Below are 16,824 nucleotides of genomic sequence, written 5' to 3'. Positions count from 1 at the left end.
GTTTTATTTGCTTAAAAAACACATTTGAATTTCGCAGGCACTGCAGAGACAGTGTATGAAGGTAACCATTGCATATTGCAACTGTGCTGGCCTGATGTTTTACTGCCTGTATAAACCCATTCTGGTACTGATGCACACAAGTCACATTTTGTACCCAATGAATGCTGATTAGATGATCACAGCCAGGGTGAATTCAATAGCAAACCATGACTCATCTTCACAAGGTGGGGCTCTATGAGATTCAAAGACTTATAACATGTACCAGTAATGTTGCATTCCTTTTTATTTAAAGGATTTATTCCCCCACCCATCCTTGATTACTGATTAAAGTCTGTCACTGTGCCTGTCTAATCCTGTGATGAAACAAAATGATACTGATGCTTAAATGTCTTCAGTATTTAGCTTTCTGCTCACTCTTATGATGTTTGTTGACTCCATACAGATTAATCGGATGAAAACGATGACATTCTATTGAAGATAATATCACTTTGGAGATTGGTTTCTCCTGGAAGGATTGAAGTATTTATTTTTGCAAATGAATAATAGGAATAAAATCCACATTTTCCTTGGGGCACCCTCCATTTTGGCACAGCAGACATCATCAGCACACGAAGCAGTGACTGAAGGAAGGTGTAAGAAGTGGCTTCAGTGCCATTTTTTATACGATGCAGGATCCCTCACTGATAAGATCCACAGAGCTGAATCCTCTCAGCAAAACCATGGCGGCCATTTTACTGCTTTGAAATCCGGGGAAGAAGTTATAACAGCATCTCGGGAAAGTGCAGCTGAGAGTTTCGATGCATCTGTGCCAGGGCAGAGACGGAGCGGTGAGTGTGAGAGGCTGAATGATGAAAACCTCGGCACTAGAGAGAAAGGGAAACCAAGAGAGTTAAGCAACAGAACCCTGCTGCACTCTGATGGAAGTCTTAAAACATATAACGAACGTGCTGGTGAACCCAGCAGTGAACTTTGCATAGATAAAGGTTTCAGGGCACCTGCGTCTGACAGAAGTGCACAAGACAGAGAAAATGAGACTGAATCTAGAGACCCCAGTAGTACAACAGTGCAGTGTGGAGATTTGAAAGAAGATGATCATGAATTACCACGTGAGGCATTAATGGAATATCTGCAGAGTAACTTTCCAACCAAAGAACAAGGATGTTGCTTCAAAGGCACAACAGTGAACCTAAGCTTATCAACAGACTCTGAATTCCTCAGCATGTTGGCAGCCAGTCAAGTTGCCATCCTCTCACAGAAATGTTCAGAAAATCAGGCGAAACTGAAAACTAAATCTGAGATGCCATCTCAGTTAATTTCATCCACCTCTAGTTCTATTAGACCTTCTGGACATTGTGAGAGTGAGATGGTGAGCAGACAAGATGATAGTTCAGGAAGTACACCAGAACTCTCCGACTTGTTGAGCAACCAGCAACTGTCCAGCAATGAAGCTTTGGGTGGGAGGGGACCAGAAGGATCAGAGCTGCTCTTCAGTCCCGACATTGACTGGTCCAATGGTGAGGTTGAGGTTAATATTGAACCATACAGTGAAGGAATCCTTTGCTCTCAGGCTGTGAACTCTCCTAAGTGGTCTTTAAAAAATCCATTGGAGATCACCAAAGAGCCAGAGGAGTTCAATGAGGAAATCCAAACATCAAGTTTACATCAAGACCCACCATCGCCCAAGAGAATGAAGACGGCGGACTACGAGAGAACCTCTCATCTTGGTCACTATCTACAATCAGCAAGGTCGCGATGGTCATCTCCCCGGCTTGGCTTCATTGAGACGGAGCAGCTTAATGGTTGCACTGACAAGAACAGGAAGTACCACATTTTGGTCGCTGTTCTGTTCCGCTGCCTCTTGAAGGAGATCGACATCAAGTCGGGATCACTGACTGGGTGCAGAGTTCCCATAGCAACCATCGTGGTAACGGACCAATCAGGAGTAACCATGAAAGTGGTGCTATGGCGAGCTGCTGCATTCTGGGCACTGGCTACCTTCCCTGGTGATGTCGTATTACTAACAGGTAAGAGATCATTTCATTCCCAGACACTTATATGCCCCTGTCCCACTTAGGAAACCTGAACGGAAACCTCTGGAGACTATGCGCCCCACCCAAGGTTTCCGTGCGGTTCCCGGAGGTTTTTGTCAGTCTTCCTATCTGCTTCCACAACCTGCAACCTCCGGCAACCACCTGCAACCTCCGGGAACCGCACGGAAACCTTGGGTGGGGCGCAAAGTCTCCAGAGGTTTCCCTTCAGGCTTCCTAAGTGGGACAGGGGCATTACTTACCCTCTCAGAAATTTAACATTGGTGGGGACTGAAAAGTCCCCATAGGTTGGTTCCTGGTATAATAATTTAGTTGAGTTCAGTTTATTGTCACGTGCATCGAGGTACAATGACAAGCTTTTGTGTGCTAACCAGCCAGCGGAAAGCCAATTCAGGATTACAATCGAGCCATTCACACAGTGTACAGTTACATGATGAGGGAATAACATTTAATGCAAGGTAAAGCCCGATCAAAGATAGTCCAAGGGACCTGATGAGGTAGATAGTCGTTCAGGACTGCTCTCTAGTTGTGGGGGGTGATGATTCAGTTGCCTGATAACAGCTGGGAAGAAACTGTCCCTGAATCTGGAGATGTGCCGTTTCACATTTCTGCATGTAAGGTCATCGAAATGGAAAGCACATCAATATTTGGATTCATACCAAAGTGAGGTCGCTGTGTTTGTTGCCAACCAGTCATCCCAGTTGCAAGACATGGAGTCATTGAGTCGTATAGCACGGAAAGGGCCCCTCGGCCCACCATGTCCATGCTCACCTTGTTGCCATCTGCACTAATCGCGTTTGCCTGCAATTAGTTCACAGCCTTTTGTGCCTTGCCTGTTTAAATAACTTTCCCTCAAACATTGTGATTGTATCTGACTCCACCATCTCCTCTGGCAATCAATTCCAAATATCAACCGCCCTCTGTGTTTAAAAAAAAAAAAATCTTCCTCTCAAATCCACTTAGAACTTTACCCTCTTGTTTTTGATACCCCTACCATGGGAAGAAGATTCAGACTATGTATATCCCTTAGAATATTATATACCTCCATCAGGTCATCCCTCAAGCTCCTTTATCCAGAGAAAACAAACCCATGAATGTTCTTTCCTGCACCACTGATACACCACGTCATAAGCACTTTGCTCAGCTGTTCTGGTGCTGCCTCCTAAACCTTGCAACCGTTACCACCAAGGGCAGCAAGGTCATGAGAATGCAGCTACTAGGGAATTCATTTAGAATCACCAACCATCTTGAGTTGAAAATGTATCACTGTTCCTTCATTGGCTTTTTTTAGTTTGGTTTAGAGATACAGTGCGGAAACAGGCCCTTTGGCCCACCGGATCCGCACCGACCAGCATATTATCACTAGGGACAATTTTACACTTAAACCAAGCCAATTAACCTACAAACCTGTACGTCTTTGGAGTGTGGGAGGAAACCGAAGATCTGGTGAAAACCCACACGGTCGCAGGGAGAAGGTACAAACTCTGTACAGACAGCGCCCTTAGTCGGGATCAAACCCGGATCTCTGGCGCCGTAAGGCAGCAACTCTACCGCTGCGCCACCGGGCCACCCACACGTGGCCGTGGGCTTTAAGTCCTGGAATTGTCCCTTCCCGACAGCATTGTGAGAGAGTTTTCACCAGAAGCAGCCCAGCAATTCAAGAAGATGATTCACAATCGATGGCAGCTTGGGGTGGGCTGGAACTACTCAGTGGGTAAGGCAGCAACTGTGGTGACAAAGTGACTCCCAATGCATTCACATATTGGAGTGGAACTAAACGGAGAGCTCTTTAATGAAAAGCTCCTATATCATTCAAGGTCACTATCTGGCCTTGCTAGTGGCATCCAGATGCAGAAATTAATATTAAGAACAATTTGAGAAAACTGTTTCCTAAAGGAAATAGGTGGGATACATGGTGTTATTTTGCGAGCACAAAAGCAAAAATAAACTATGCAAAATCCTTTATTATATGGCTGCAGCATTGTGTACTGGGGACCACACCTTAGGAAAGCTTTGAAAAGGGAGCTGACACTGTTTATGGAACGGTAGTCAGAGTGAAAGGGTTCAGTGGTGTGGGATGACTGCTTTTTCTCGCCCTGGATCAGGAACGGCTTTAGTGACGTTTTTGTTGTGATAGCATAAATAAATGAGATCAGCCTCTACTGTATATGCAGAATCGATGATCAGTAGTGTCAGTAACAATGGCAGCGATATGAAGAAAGTGCAGACAGATATACCAATTAGGACACTTGGTCCTTCAAACCCGCTCCGTCATTTAATAAGATCATGGCTGATCTAATTGTGACCTCGACCCCACCTTCCTCTCAGCCCACACTAGCCTTTCTTCTCACTAAAAAAAACACAAAGTGCTGGAGTAACTCAGCGGGTCAGGCAGCATCTCTGGAGGACATGGATAGTTGATGTTTCAGCTTGGGACCCTTCTTCAGTCTGATCCATGTCCTTCAGTGTTGCTGTCTGACTCTCTGAGTTACTCCAGCGCTTTGTGGGTTTTTTTTGTAAACCATCATCTGCACTTCCTTGTTTCTCCAGGTTGTTACCTTTGCCTTGAATATCGTAATTCTCTCTGCTTCAACTGCCCTTGGTCTCCTTTATGCTTATTTTGTTAACCGTGACCCCTGGTCCCAAATTCTCCACATCCACCCTGTTCAACAATATGCTTCAATCACGTCACCTTTCACTTTTCTAAACTCCCGTGGATACAAACCGAGCCTGTTCAACTATTTTTCAGAACCTGTCCATCCGGGCAAACTAGTAAACCTTCTCCGAACTGCGCCCAATGTATTAACATACTGGAGAGGAAGTAAATGAAGAGTTCTTTATTGAAAAGCTTCTTTCTGTATCATTCACTGTTCCATTATAAGGATTGCCATGCAGCTCAATGGCCAAATGTAAAATATATGGCTGGTAAAAATCGGATGAAACTACGAAAGATTGCAGATGCTGATATACACAGCATCAAACAAGCTGCTGGAAGAACTCATTGGTGACGCAGAAACTTTAGATGGCCCCTTACTTTGGCCCCCATATCTGAGGAAGGATGTGCTGGTGTTGGGGAGGTTTACGAGAATAATTCCAGGAATGATTGGGTTAACATATGATGAGCGTTTGATGGCACTGGGCCTGTAATCCTTTTGTTTTATAAGGATGAGGGGTGGGCTCATTGAAATTTACCGAATAGTGAAAGGCCTGGATAGAGAGGATGTGGAGAGGATGTTTCCACTTGTGCGAGAGTCTAGAATAAAAGGACGTACCTTTAGGCAGGAGATGAGGAGGAAACTCTTTAGTGAGAGGGTGGTGAATCTGTGGAATTCATTGCCACATAAAGCTGTGGAGGCCAAGTCAATGGATATTTTTTAAGGCAGAGATTGAAAGATTTGTGATTAGTACAGGTGTCAGGGGTTATGGGGTAAAGGGAGAAGAATGGGGCTGAGAGGGAAAAGTAGATCAGCCGTAATTTATTGGCGGAGTAGTCTTGATGGGCCGAATGGCCTAATTCTGCTCCAAAAACATGAACTTCAGAGAGACAGTGCATAAAAAGCCAAAGCCAATTAACCTACAAACTTGTTTAAGAAGGAACTGCAGATGCTGGAAAATTGAAGGTAGGCAAAAATGCTGGAGAAACTCAGCGGGTGAGGTAGCATCTATGGAAGCGTCTCGACCCGAAACGTCACCTATTCCATCACTCCATAGATGCTGCCTCACCGAAGGGCCGAATGGCCTCCTCCTGCACCTATTTTCTACGTTTCTTAGCTGGGCGTCAAGGTTGCCATACTGTCTCCCTTCAACCACCAGAGCGCGCTGCTGAGCTACACAGATAATGAAGAAATAGCTGGTAGCAAATGGACAGAACATAATTGCTCATATTGAACATATTGCATTTGGATATGGCATGGTACATGGGTAGAAACATAGAAAATAGGTGCAGGAGTAGGCCATTCGGCCCTTCGAGCCTGCACCACCATTCGATATGATCATGGCTGATCATCCAACTCCGTATCTCATACCTGCCTTCTCTCCATACCCCCTGATCCCTTTAGCCACAAGGGCCACATCTAACTCCTTCTTAAATACAGCCAATGAACTGGCCTCAACTACCTTCTGTGGCAGAGAATTCCACAGAGAATTCCACTCTGTGTAAAAAATGATTTTCTCATCTCGGTCCTAAAAGACTTCCCCCTTATCCTTAAACTGTGACCCCTAGTTCTGGACTTCCCCAACATCGGGAATAATCTTCCTGCATCTAGATAGGAAAGGTTTAGAGGGATATGGGCCAAAGGCGGCCAGGTGGAACTTATCTAGACTGACAAGTTGGGCTGAAGGGCCTGTTGGGCTGAAGGGCCTGACAAGTTAGGTCCAGGTCTATGTGCCATTTCTGTGCTCTAAGACTATGTCTCTTATTCCTATTCGGTGGGGACATCTATATCCACTTGATAAACAACTACAAAGATGTCTTGATTATAGAGATCCATTAGCATCTTAATAGTGCCATCTTACCAGCCGTGTATAATTCTCCACTGAGTTTAAATTACACCTTCAAGGATAAATACTTGTTGATTCTTTGAATCAGTAGAGAAGTTGATTCAGTGTTTCTTGTGATGAATGGGTGGGGACTGTGTTCTTGTACTTGCAGATGTGACTGTGTATTGGGACCACTGGCGAGGGGAGCAGGTGGTACAGTCTACCAAGAGGAGCAAACTGGCCAAGCTGGGCCCCTGTTTACAGATTCAAGCCGCACAATGTGAGTATCAGCATCCTGTCACTACACCCACATGCTTGCATCTGTAGAGAAATACGTATTAACATTCAGTACCTTACCAACCTCATCTGCATCGATTGTTATCCACGAGCTTGCTACCGGGGCAAAACAGTTTGAAGATAGACACAAATAGCTGGAGTAACTCAGCGTGTCAGGCAGCATCTCTGGAGAAAAGGAATAGATTACATTTCGGGTCGAGACCCTTCTTCAGACTTCAGTTGGATTATTACCACCTTTTGATCCCAAAGTGAATCTTAAGCAATTGTGAGTGTAAGTTAGGCATGCCCATTACTCCTAATTCCATGCATAACTGACGGAGCTTGATGCTGACTGTGAAACCTCACAAAGTTACTCCAGTTGCATTAATGTCAATCCCATAAACTTTTAACGCACTCTATTGAAGTGTGCGCAGTAGATTCTTAGTCATGGGATTGGTGGTTAAGGGAAGAGCCTGATATTACGATCATTAAAAGCCGATGTCTGAAGAAGGGTCTCGACCCGAATCGTTGCCTATTTCCTTCGCTCCATAGATGCTGTCTCACCAGCTGAGTTTCTCCAGCATTTTTGCCTACCTCCGATGTTTAGTATGCTTGTCACAAAGTACCAGTCAAGTCCAGGGTTCCGAATGAGTTTGGAATTCAGGTGCCCAGGTATAATTATTGTTTGAGATTAATTAATTAAGTCAAACTACATTAGTATTCACAGCGTGTAGGAAGAAAATACAGATGCTGCTGTACACCACAGATAGACACAAAATGATGGTGTAACTCAGCAAGATGAGCAACATCTCTGGAGAAAAGGAATGGGTGACGTTTCGGATCACGACCCTTCATCAGACTGAGAAGCAGGGGAGGGGGGAAACTAGAGGTATGAAAAGGTAGAGAACAAAGAAGAGCTTATTTTATATTATATTTATTCATATTCTATATACTTATATTAGTAGTCAACTACATTCAATCTTTACGTTGAATCCATGATGTGATCCAGAAGCTATTTCAAAACTCTTGTTTATTTTTGAGTGTTATTTAGACTGGTGACTAGGAGCCAAGCTTATCTGTCGATCACACCTTAATCCTTGTGATGTGATCCAGTTGCCTCCAGAGGCATTCATACAGAATTAAAGTCTGTTTGGTCATGTAATTTTGTTTTGCTTTGATAATTTTGCCTGTTTTGATATTTTATTGTGTCAGACTAACTCTTCCTGTTTGATTTCTTTCCAAAGGGTCCCAGACAGTGAATCCAATAGTGCTGAAAGAGCTTGTTACACATATATCCTGTCAGCACCCCCATCTTCTGACTCTGGGGCCGACAAACCAGCAGCGTTCAGACTCTGTGCAATACGTCAACCTGCCCGACCTGAACCTTGGCCTGGTGGTACATGCACGACTCAAGGTCATCCTCGTCACTCTCTTCACAGGTCTGTACTAGTCCACTTCTCCTAGTTTACTTCCTATTGTAGTTTCATAAGTCGTAGGAACAGAAGTAGGCCATTCAGCCCATCGAATCTACTGCGCCATTCAATCACGGCTGATCTATCCTTCCCTCTCAACCCCATTCTCCTGCCTACTCCTCAAAACATTTGGGTTCCTCTTACCCGCTGCGGATGGAGAGGTTCAACAGATACCTACACCCCTTTCCCCCGCCATCTCTATTATTTGTAAGTCAGCGTCAATTAGGCAAAGTGGCAAAATTCTCTCTTGCCGGCAAGTAAATGTAACGCTGAAGAACTGAATCAGTCTGAAGAAGGGTCTCGACCTGAAACGTCACCGATCCAAGTTCTCCAGAGAGAATGTCTGATCTACTGTTACTCCAGCACTCTGTATCTTTATGTGTATTAACCAGAATCTGCAGATCTTTGTTTCTACCTGAAGAACGTCTATTCCCCGCAGATGCAGCCTGGCTGATTGAGTATTTCCAACAATGTCTATTTTTATCGAACTGCCCTCCCAGCTGTTATCCTGGACACCAACCAGTTGAGTCTCGGAATTCCTGGCTAATGTATTTCATTCCTTCGTGATGAATTCTAATTTGAGGTTGGAGACATTAAGGGCCTGTCCCACGATCATGCGACTCCATGCGGCAAGCGCGACCTAACGTGGTCGCTTGAGCCGTACGGCCTCGTGGGGCCGGTCCCACTTCGATCGCCGGAGCCGTATGGAGTTGTGCGGAGCTGGTCCCGACATCGCGCGGGGCTCCGAAAAACTGACCGTGTTCAAAAATTCCGCGCGGCAACGGCCTGCCGGCCCGCACCAGCCTCGACGCCATACTCACCGCCTCAACGGGCGTGCGCAGCATCTTGACGCCGTACATCACGCGCAAACTTCCCGCGGACTTCGCTCGAACTTCACGTCACTCACTCGACCTCCGCGTGGCCCCCGCTTCTGGTTTGGTCGAGCTCGCCGCATGCAGGTCGCATGCTCGTGGGACAGGCCCTTCAGGAACATCAGATGCTGTAATTTTGAGTGAAACAGAACAGAGTAACTCAGCGGGTCAGGCAACATTTGTGTAAGGAATGGAGAAGGTAACGTTTCAGACTCGGGCAAGGTTAATTTGAGGTTAATTAACACACTGGAGATTTCCATGTTACGCTGTGTGATCACCCATCCGCGGTTCCTTACACCTGATGTTCTGTGCTAAAAATGGTTTCTAACTTTGGTGAAGGCTGGAATATTTCCCATTCATCGACAGTCAGAACCTGCATTAATGTAGCTGCTTTGAAGCAGCAAACCATCACAAGGCTCTTCATTTGAAACCAAACCACATAAGAACATGCTGGTACATGACCAAAAGCATGATTAGACATTTATGTGTTAGAGGATGGCCCTAAGAAAGAGATGGAGAGGTCCAGGCAGGGTTAACCATGGTGAGTATGTGATATAAAGCATTTTCAGCACTGGGTATCATAGGACAGCCAACTCAATGGATGGGAATTCCAGAACATAGGGCTGACGGAGCTCCAGACAAGGCTGGATGCAAGCAACTGCAGATGCTGGTTTACAAAAAAAGACAAAGTGCTGGAGTAACTCAGTGGAGTAGGTGGTATCTCTGGAGAACCTGAATAGGTGATGGCTCGGGTCAAGATCCTTCTTCAGAGGGTCCAAGGGTCTCGACCCGAAATGTCGCAGATTCCTTCGCTCCATAGATGCTGCCTCACCCGCCGAGTTTCTCTAGCATTTTTGTCTACCTTCGAATTTTCCAGTATCTGCAGTTCTTTCTTAAACAGGAGTAACCAACGATGGTTCTTTCAGCAGCTTTGGGCAGGACCAAGGGTGATGATGGTCTGTATTATGGATTAAGTGCACCACTAACGTGCAGGTTAGTGCAGCTGTCAGAGCACTGTATATAACCTGTCGACGCTTCATGTTCAGAGAACACGTACACCTATGGTGGGAAGAAGCAGCAGAAGATCGTGCTGACGGTGGAACAGGTCAAAGACAAGCCGGGCACACTGACTCTCTGGGGAAGTTGCGTTTCTTGGCACTCTCGGATTCAAAGGAAATTGGGTGAGTGAGACGCAATCTTTGCAGTAAGTCGAATGTTAAATGTGTGGTTCAGCTGTCAGCCTGACCGATGTGTCTTGACCGATGTAACAATGGGCAGCCAGTTTCCTTCTAAAGTTCTCTCCCCAGTTTTCCTTCCCGAAGACACTGCCATGTACTGAACCAGTGAGAGCCGAACAGGTCATGTAACGGCGGGTTACTGGTGAATTCCCAGCCCTCCTGGCTCGCATCCTCACTCAGCAGAAATGCACGAATCACCAGCCATTAATCAGGAGCTCTGCTCCATCGAGAGGATATTTCAACTAGTGGAAGAGTCTAGGACCAGAGGGCACAGCCTCAGAATTAAAGGAAGTACCTTTAGAAAGGAGATGAGGAGGAATTTCTTTAGTCAGAGGGTGGTGAATCTGTGGAACTTTTTGCCACGGCTGTGGAGGCCAGGTCATTGGGTATTTTTAAGATTGCCAGATTGTTGATTAGTGCGGGTGTCGGGGGTTATGGGGAGAAGGCAGGAACAGTGTTGCGTAGTATTCAAGAGTCTGATGGTGGTTGGGAAGAAGCTATTCTTCAACCTAGTGGTCACGGTTTCCATACTCCCGGTGTCATAGAAACATAGAAAATAGGTGCAGGTGTAGGCCATTCGGTCCGAGCCTGCACCGCCAGGAGTTAAATGAGAGTGTCGCTGGGGTGGTGTGGGTCTTTGATGATACTGGCTGCCTTTTTGATCATCGTTAATAATTCTGCTTTTCCCTAATCATTGCTGTTGCTAACTGCGACCATTTACCCTTGCATCCACGTGTCTCTTAGACCATGTCTGGGACTTCAGAATGCTGCTGGTTGGTCAAAATGCCATCTGCGGGGACTTAGAGCTGCACACCACACCTTGGTCGTCCTGCGAGTGCCTGTTTGATGACGATGAAAGAGCCATTGAGTTCAGATCTAAATACCAACCCAGCGAGACGGCCTGCGTTAAAGTGATGGCCCTTTCAACACTATTACTCACCAGGTATTCAGGTGTGTGCATTCCCATCTGACTGTAATAGCAGCATTGTAAACAAGGCTCTCTGAAGGCCACGTATTTTGCCGAAAAGTGAATTTGCGCCTCCGAGTATTTTCCCATTTATTGGTCAGATGGTGAGAATTGATTACAATCGAGCCATCAATACATGATTACAATCGAGCCATTCACAGTGTACAGATACATGATAAAGGGAATAACACGAATAACTTGTAGTGCTAGATAAAGCCGGTAAAGTCCGATCAAAGGTAGTCAGAGCGTCTTCATTGAGGGACTGCTCTCTAGCTGCGGTAGAATGGTTCAGTTGCCTGATAACAGCTGTCTCTGAATCTGGAGGTGTGTGTTTCCACACTTCTATACCTCTTGCCTGATGGGAGAGGGGAGACGAGGGAGTGACTGAGGTGAGACTAGTCCTTGATTATGCTGGTGGCCTGGCCAAAGCAGCGTGAGGAGTAGGTGGAGTCAATGGAAGGGGGGTTGGTTTGTGTGACGGTGTGGGCTGCGTCCGCAATTCTCTGCAATTTCTTGCGGTCTGGGATGGAGCTGTTCCCAAACCGTGCTGTGATGCATCCTGATAAAATTCTTGCCTGGACATCTGAGACCAGTCATTCTGCCACTTAGCACAAGGTGTCTGTCAACGTTCCCCCTGTCAGTGAGTTCCTTCTTAGACCTGGACATCTTTTGCATTTCATGCACCATCACATGCAACTGTCACCTTGCTAAGACAGCAACATTTGGCTGTCTTGCATTGATCCATTCGAATTGCCTTGATTGCTGCCTATGCTTCTGTTTGCAGTGACTGCTGAAGTAAAGACACACCTCATTGCAATTCAATGGCATACGCACTCTTCACTTCATCCTTTATTCACGATGGATGGCGTCACATCAGTGGAGACTGTCTTGGCTTCTCTTTCCCATCTTACATACGCTGGCTGTGGATACTGTGGCTGTGAGCTAGGACTTGATGACTACGGCATCTACAAGCAGTGTATTCCATGCTTACCGAACAGTGTCCTGCGGACTTATTACAGGTAAGAGTTTTACACTTTTTTCTCTCCAAACGTCCAACTTATCACAGAAGAAGGGAGACATTACGCGGTGTTACAATAGGTTTGCAACCTACAAACGCAGAATTGACATTTGTGAACGATGTGTATGCAGGAATTCAAAGCTGAAAAATAAAATTGGGAGAATTTTCTTCAATTAGTGCCACATTTAGTGGGTGAGGCAAACAACATGTTTAAAGGGAAGATAAATACTGATTGAATGTATACTTTATTGTCCCATGTGACAAGTCACAGTGGAATTCTTTGCTTGAATACCCCATGGTATGCAAATAGTGGGCACATAAAGGGTGCTTACTAAGTTACAAAATAACTACGCCAGATCCCCCTTGTTCTTTCCCCCCACCCCCCCCTCCGCGTTAGGCCCTCCTTTGTTCTCAGCCCCCTCCCCCCTCTACCCTCTCTTCCCCCTCCCCACGACGGTCCCTCCACGCCGGGTCCTCCTTTGTTCCTTCCCCCGCCTGCGGTGTTCACACCTCCACATGGGCCGCTCTCGTCCATCGGTCGGTGCCATCATCGACCGCCGCACCGACCTCCCAGAGAAACGATTACTGTGATATGGTGAAAGAGGCTTAGGGAGAGCATAAATGCTAGTATTGACAGGAAGGGTTGAATAGCCTGCCTCTGTTGTAAAATGTCCCCGTAATAAAACAAGATCTTCACATTTTATCATGGAATTTAAAAAAAGTCTGAATCAGTCTGAAGAAGTACCCCGACCCGAAACATCACCTTTAGTGTGGCACAGTGGTGCAGCTGGTAGAACTGGCACGAGCCAGAGACTCGGGTTCAATCCTGACCTTGACTGCTCTGTGTGTGGAGTTTGCACTTTCTCTCTATGACTGGGTTTCGTCCGGGTGCTCCTGTTTCCTCCCAAAAAGTGTAGGTTTGTAGGTCACTGCAACTTTCCCCTTGTGTGTAGGGAGTGGATGAGACAGAGAGATAGCATAGAACTAATGTGAATGGATAATCATTGGTTGGTGTGAATTCAGTGGGCCGAAGGGCTACAAAAGGCTATATGTTATATTGTTTAATAGAGAATCATCGCCCAAGAGTCAATTGAAACGATTGCTTGTCAATAGCATTAGCTATCCTTGATGATACTAGCAGCTGTATTCTTAAGACACAATTGTGTCTGATTATTGTGGGAAGAGGTTTCACTTCCATTACTGATTTTGATTTTCCATGACAGCTTTTTTTGTTCCCAAGTCAAAATTATTACCATAGTGAAACAAAATGAGCAATGTTGGTGCAAGCTGTAGTGAACTCCACTGTACGTTGCCCTCCTGTTCTCTCCCGCTCCAGTTCCTGCTAATGATCGAATTTGCTGCCTCTGTCGAAACAAGGAACTGCAGATGCTGAGTTTACATAGGAAAGACACAAAGTGCTGGAGTAACTCATAGGATCAGGCAGCATCTCTAAGGAACACGGATAGGTGACGCTTTGGGTCGGAACCCTTCTTCAGACGTCTTAGTCCAACCCTTCTGAGGAATGGTCCCAACCAGAAACATCACCGATCCATGTTTCCCAGGGATGCTGCCTGACTCACTAAGTTACTCCAGCACTTTGTGTCTTTCCTAATTTTCTACCTATGCCATTGGACCTTTGTTATTACATGGCTTTCAATCTTAACATCAACCCTATTATGTGGAAATTCATCAAATGCTTTTTGACATCACATCGACCTCATCTGGAATATTTCAATAAATGATATATCGGGTAACTGAACCATTCTATCAATAACTAGAGAGCGGTCCTGAGCTACCACCTCCCTCAGACTATCTTTAATCGTTCTTTACTGGACTTTATCTTGCACTAAAAGTTATTCCCTTCATCATGTATCTGTACACTGTAGATGGTTTGATTGTAATCATATATTGTCTTTCCGCTGACTGGTTAGCACACAACCAAAGCTTTGCACTGTACCTTGGTACACGTGACAATAAACTACACTAACTAACTGGATAGTTAGACTGCACTTGAACTTGAACAAATGCTGCCCTGTGTCAGCTCACTCTCTGATCAATGATATTTCTTCTGATTGGCTTTCAATTTTCCACTCTTCTGAAATTGATAGATTTTATTTAATCAGGGAATGTTGTTAAGAGTTATGGAACCTGTGAAGCTACAATGCATCAGACATAATGAATTAAATGGTGGAACAAATGTGAGGGATTGAACTTCTGATCAATGTTCAGGCACGGTTTAATTGATTTCAGCAGCTCTTTGCAAAAAGGTCATTTTTCAAGTCTGTCTAGATGCTGAAGGTGACCTGGTTTCTCAGCGTAAGATCAAAGCCAGGTTTCTGTCGCCTCAGGGACTGTCCATGGAATACATGTTATCTCAGGAATCGCTGGGCCTGGCCTTGTGCTTGGATTCTCCCCCAATCCCTTTCCTTCGCCCAGTGATGCAGCAACAACCGTGCTGCATCCATTCACTGAAGAAGGGTCTCGACCTGAAACGTCACCCATTCCTTCTCTCCAGAGATGCTGCCTGACCCGCTGAGTCACTCCAGCTTTTTGTGTCTATCGTCAATGATTGTCTTGGATGACTTCACTCAGTTTGATTTTTTTTAAATATTCTATCATAACATAAACTTCTCATATTGCGGTTCACAATAGTTGTTATAATTTAGGTAATATTCGACATAGAACCAATAAATATGTTTAGTTTAGTTTATTATTGTCACGTGTACTGAGAAACAGCGAAAAGCTTTTTGGCTGCGTGCTATCCAGTCAGAGAAAAAACTATGCATGATTACAATCAAGCAGTCGACAATGTACAGATTTGAGATAAAGGGAATAACGTTTAGTGCAAGATAAAGTCCAGTAAAGTCTAATAAAAGATAGTCCGAGGGTCTCCAATGAAGTAGATGGGAGGTCAGGACTGCTCTCTGGTTTGTGAGAGCATGGTTCAGTTGCCTGATAATAGCTGAACCATCCTATCATCAACTCGAGACCTGTCCATACCAATGCATGTCAACAGTACTTTTTGACAGAAGAGATTCTTATTAACTCTCGATCAGTCAGAAACAACTTAAGAAATGATTTGAAAAAAAAGAGTGCTGAGGTAACTCGGAATTCGGACAGAATTGAGATGCTCTTGATCCGTAATTAATCTAGCACCTTGTCTGTCTTTTTTGTAAACCAGCTTCTGCAGTTCCTTGTATCCCTATGAACAGATTTGGCTGGACCACTCCACATTACCTGATCTTTATCTTCTTTGTGTTTTACAGGCCTACGGTGCTGACATTAGCAGATGGAAATGCCAGTGTAGATGTTTCTGTCTCATCCAGACTTATGGAGAAGATATTCCTCAATATTCCTCCCTCCTCACTACACAAACCCATAGGTAACTGACCCTCTTTTAAACGTGACTCTAGCATATTAGTAGAGCACCCAGAGAGTGTGTGTGCTGATAGCCAAATGCTCATCAGTTAATCTGTGCAGCTGCATCTAAAATTTACCAAAGCCAAATAACCTACAAACCTGCATGTCTTTGGGATGTGGGTGAAAACCACAGCACCCGGAGAAAACCCACGTGGTCACAGGGTGAATGTACAAACTCCACACTGACAGTACCCAAGGTCAAGATCGAACCCAGGTTTCTGGTGCTGTGAGGCGGTGGCTCTGCCACTTGCACCTGTTTGCTCCATTTCCTTGGTGGCAGTTTGGGAGACGCCATTAGAGTAAGCGTCCAAGAGGAGTGCATGGGAAGTTCACGCCTTCGCTAGCGTTGGACTATTTGTTTCTTCTCAGTGCAGTGTTCCCCTGGGGTTGCGTCTGTACTGCCAACTGTACTGGGCCTTGGCTGCCATCAATAATAACCGTGCCATGTCGAATGTAATTGCAGGGTTTGGACACTAAAAGGCAGTGTTTGTGTGTGTGTTGCAGGTGTGTTTGGCAAGGTGACGTACGGCCTGGTGATAGCGGATCTGTGTCGCTCCTTGCTGGCTTATCCCGCTGACCGTTATCTACTGACGGTGCAAAGCCAGCTGCAGCTGGATGAAAACAGCGTGGCCATGAAGCAGGATTTCCAACTGTTGGATTTCCACCCGGACCTGTAAGCCGTGGCCTGATCACGAACTTCAATGGTGAATTCATCCTCTCTCCTCTCCAGAAGCCAAGTGGGGTTGCGTGGGTGGGAGGGAGGAATGGCGGTGGTGCGTTGTCGAGGATACGGGACAAATTAGCTGCCATATCATCTACAAGCCACGTTGCATCCAGCAAGTGATGCCATGATAGGGTGGTGCAGCGGTAGAGTTGCTGCCTTACAGCGCCAGAGACCCGGGTTTGATCCTGACTACGGGTGCTGACTGTATGACTCCCTGTGACAGCGTGGGTTTTCTACGGGTGCTCCGGTTTCCTCCCACACTCCAAAGACGTACAGGTTTGTATTCTGAGAAAAGACATTCTTGCCATAG

At 45.6% G+C, this 16,824-nt stretch overlaps 1 protein-coding gene across 1 annotated transcript in view; it reads left to right on the top strand.

Annotated features, from left to right (window-relative positions):
* shld2 (shieldin complex subunit 2) overlaps positions 1-16,527 on the top strand; it is a 48,390-nt gene extending 31,863 nt beyond the window's left edge. The window contains exons 2-9 of the mRNA XM_033012537.1: positions 443-2,024; positions 6,700-6,807; positions 8,048-8,242; positions 10,194-10,328; positions 11,130-11,336; positions 12,137-12,371; positions 15,637-15,752; positions 16,295-16,527. Of these exons, the coding sequence (XP_032868428.1) occupies positions 536-2,024; positions 6,700-6,807; positions 8,048-8,242; positions 10,194-10,328; positions 11,130-11,336; positions 12,137-12,371; positions 15,637-15,752; positions 16,295-16,467 (2,658 nt within the window). The 5' untranslated portion in view covers positions 443-535 and the 3' untranslated portion in view covers positions 16,468-16,527. The remainder of the gene's footprint in view (positions 1-442; positions 2,025-6,699; positions 6,808-8,047; positions 8,243-10,193; positions 10,329-11,129; positions 11,337-12,136; positions 12,372-15,636; positions 15,753-16,294) is intronic.
* Positions 16,528-16,824: the final 297 nt, after the last annotated feature.

The sequence above is a fragment of the Amblyraja radiata genome, chromosome 37, assembly GCF_010909765.2.
Source record: "Amblyraja radiata isolate CabotCenter1 chromosome 37, sAmbRad1.1.pri, whole genome shotgun sequence".
NCBI classification, from domain to species: domain Eukaryota; kingdom Metazoa; phylum Chordata; class Chondrichthyes; order Rajiformes; family Rajidae; genus Amblyraja; species Amblyraja radiata.
The sequence above is the reverse complement of the archived record's forward strand: the minus strand, read 5'-3'. Positions and strand labels throughout refer to the sequence as shown.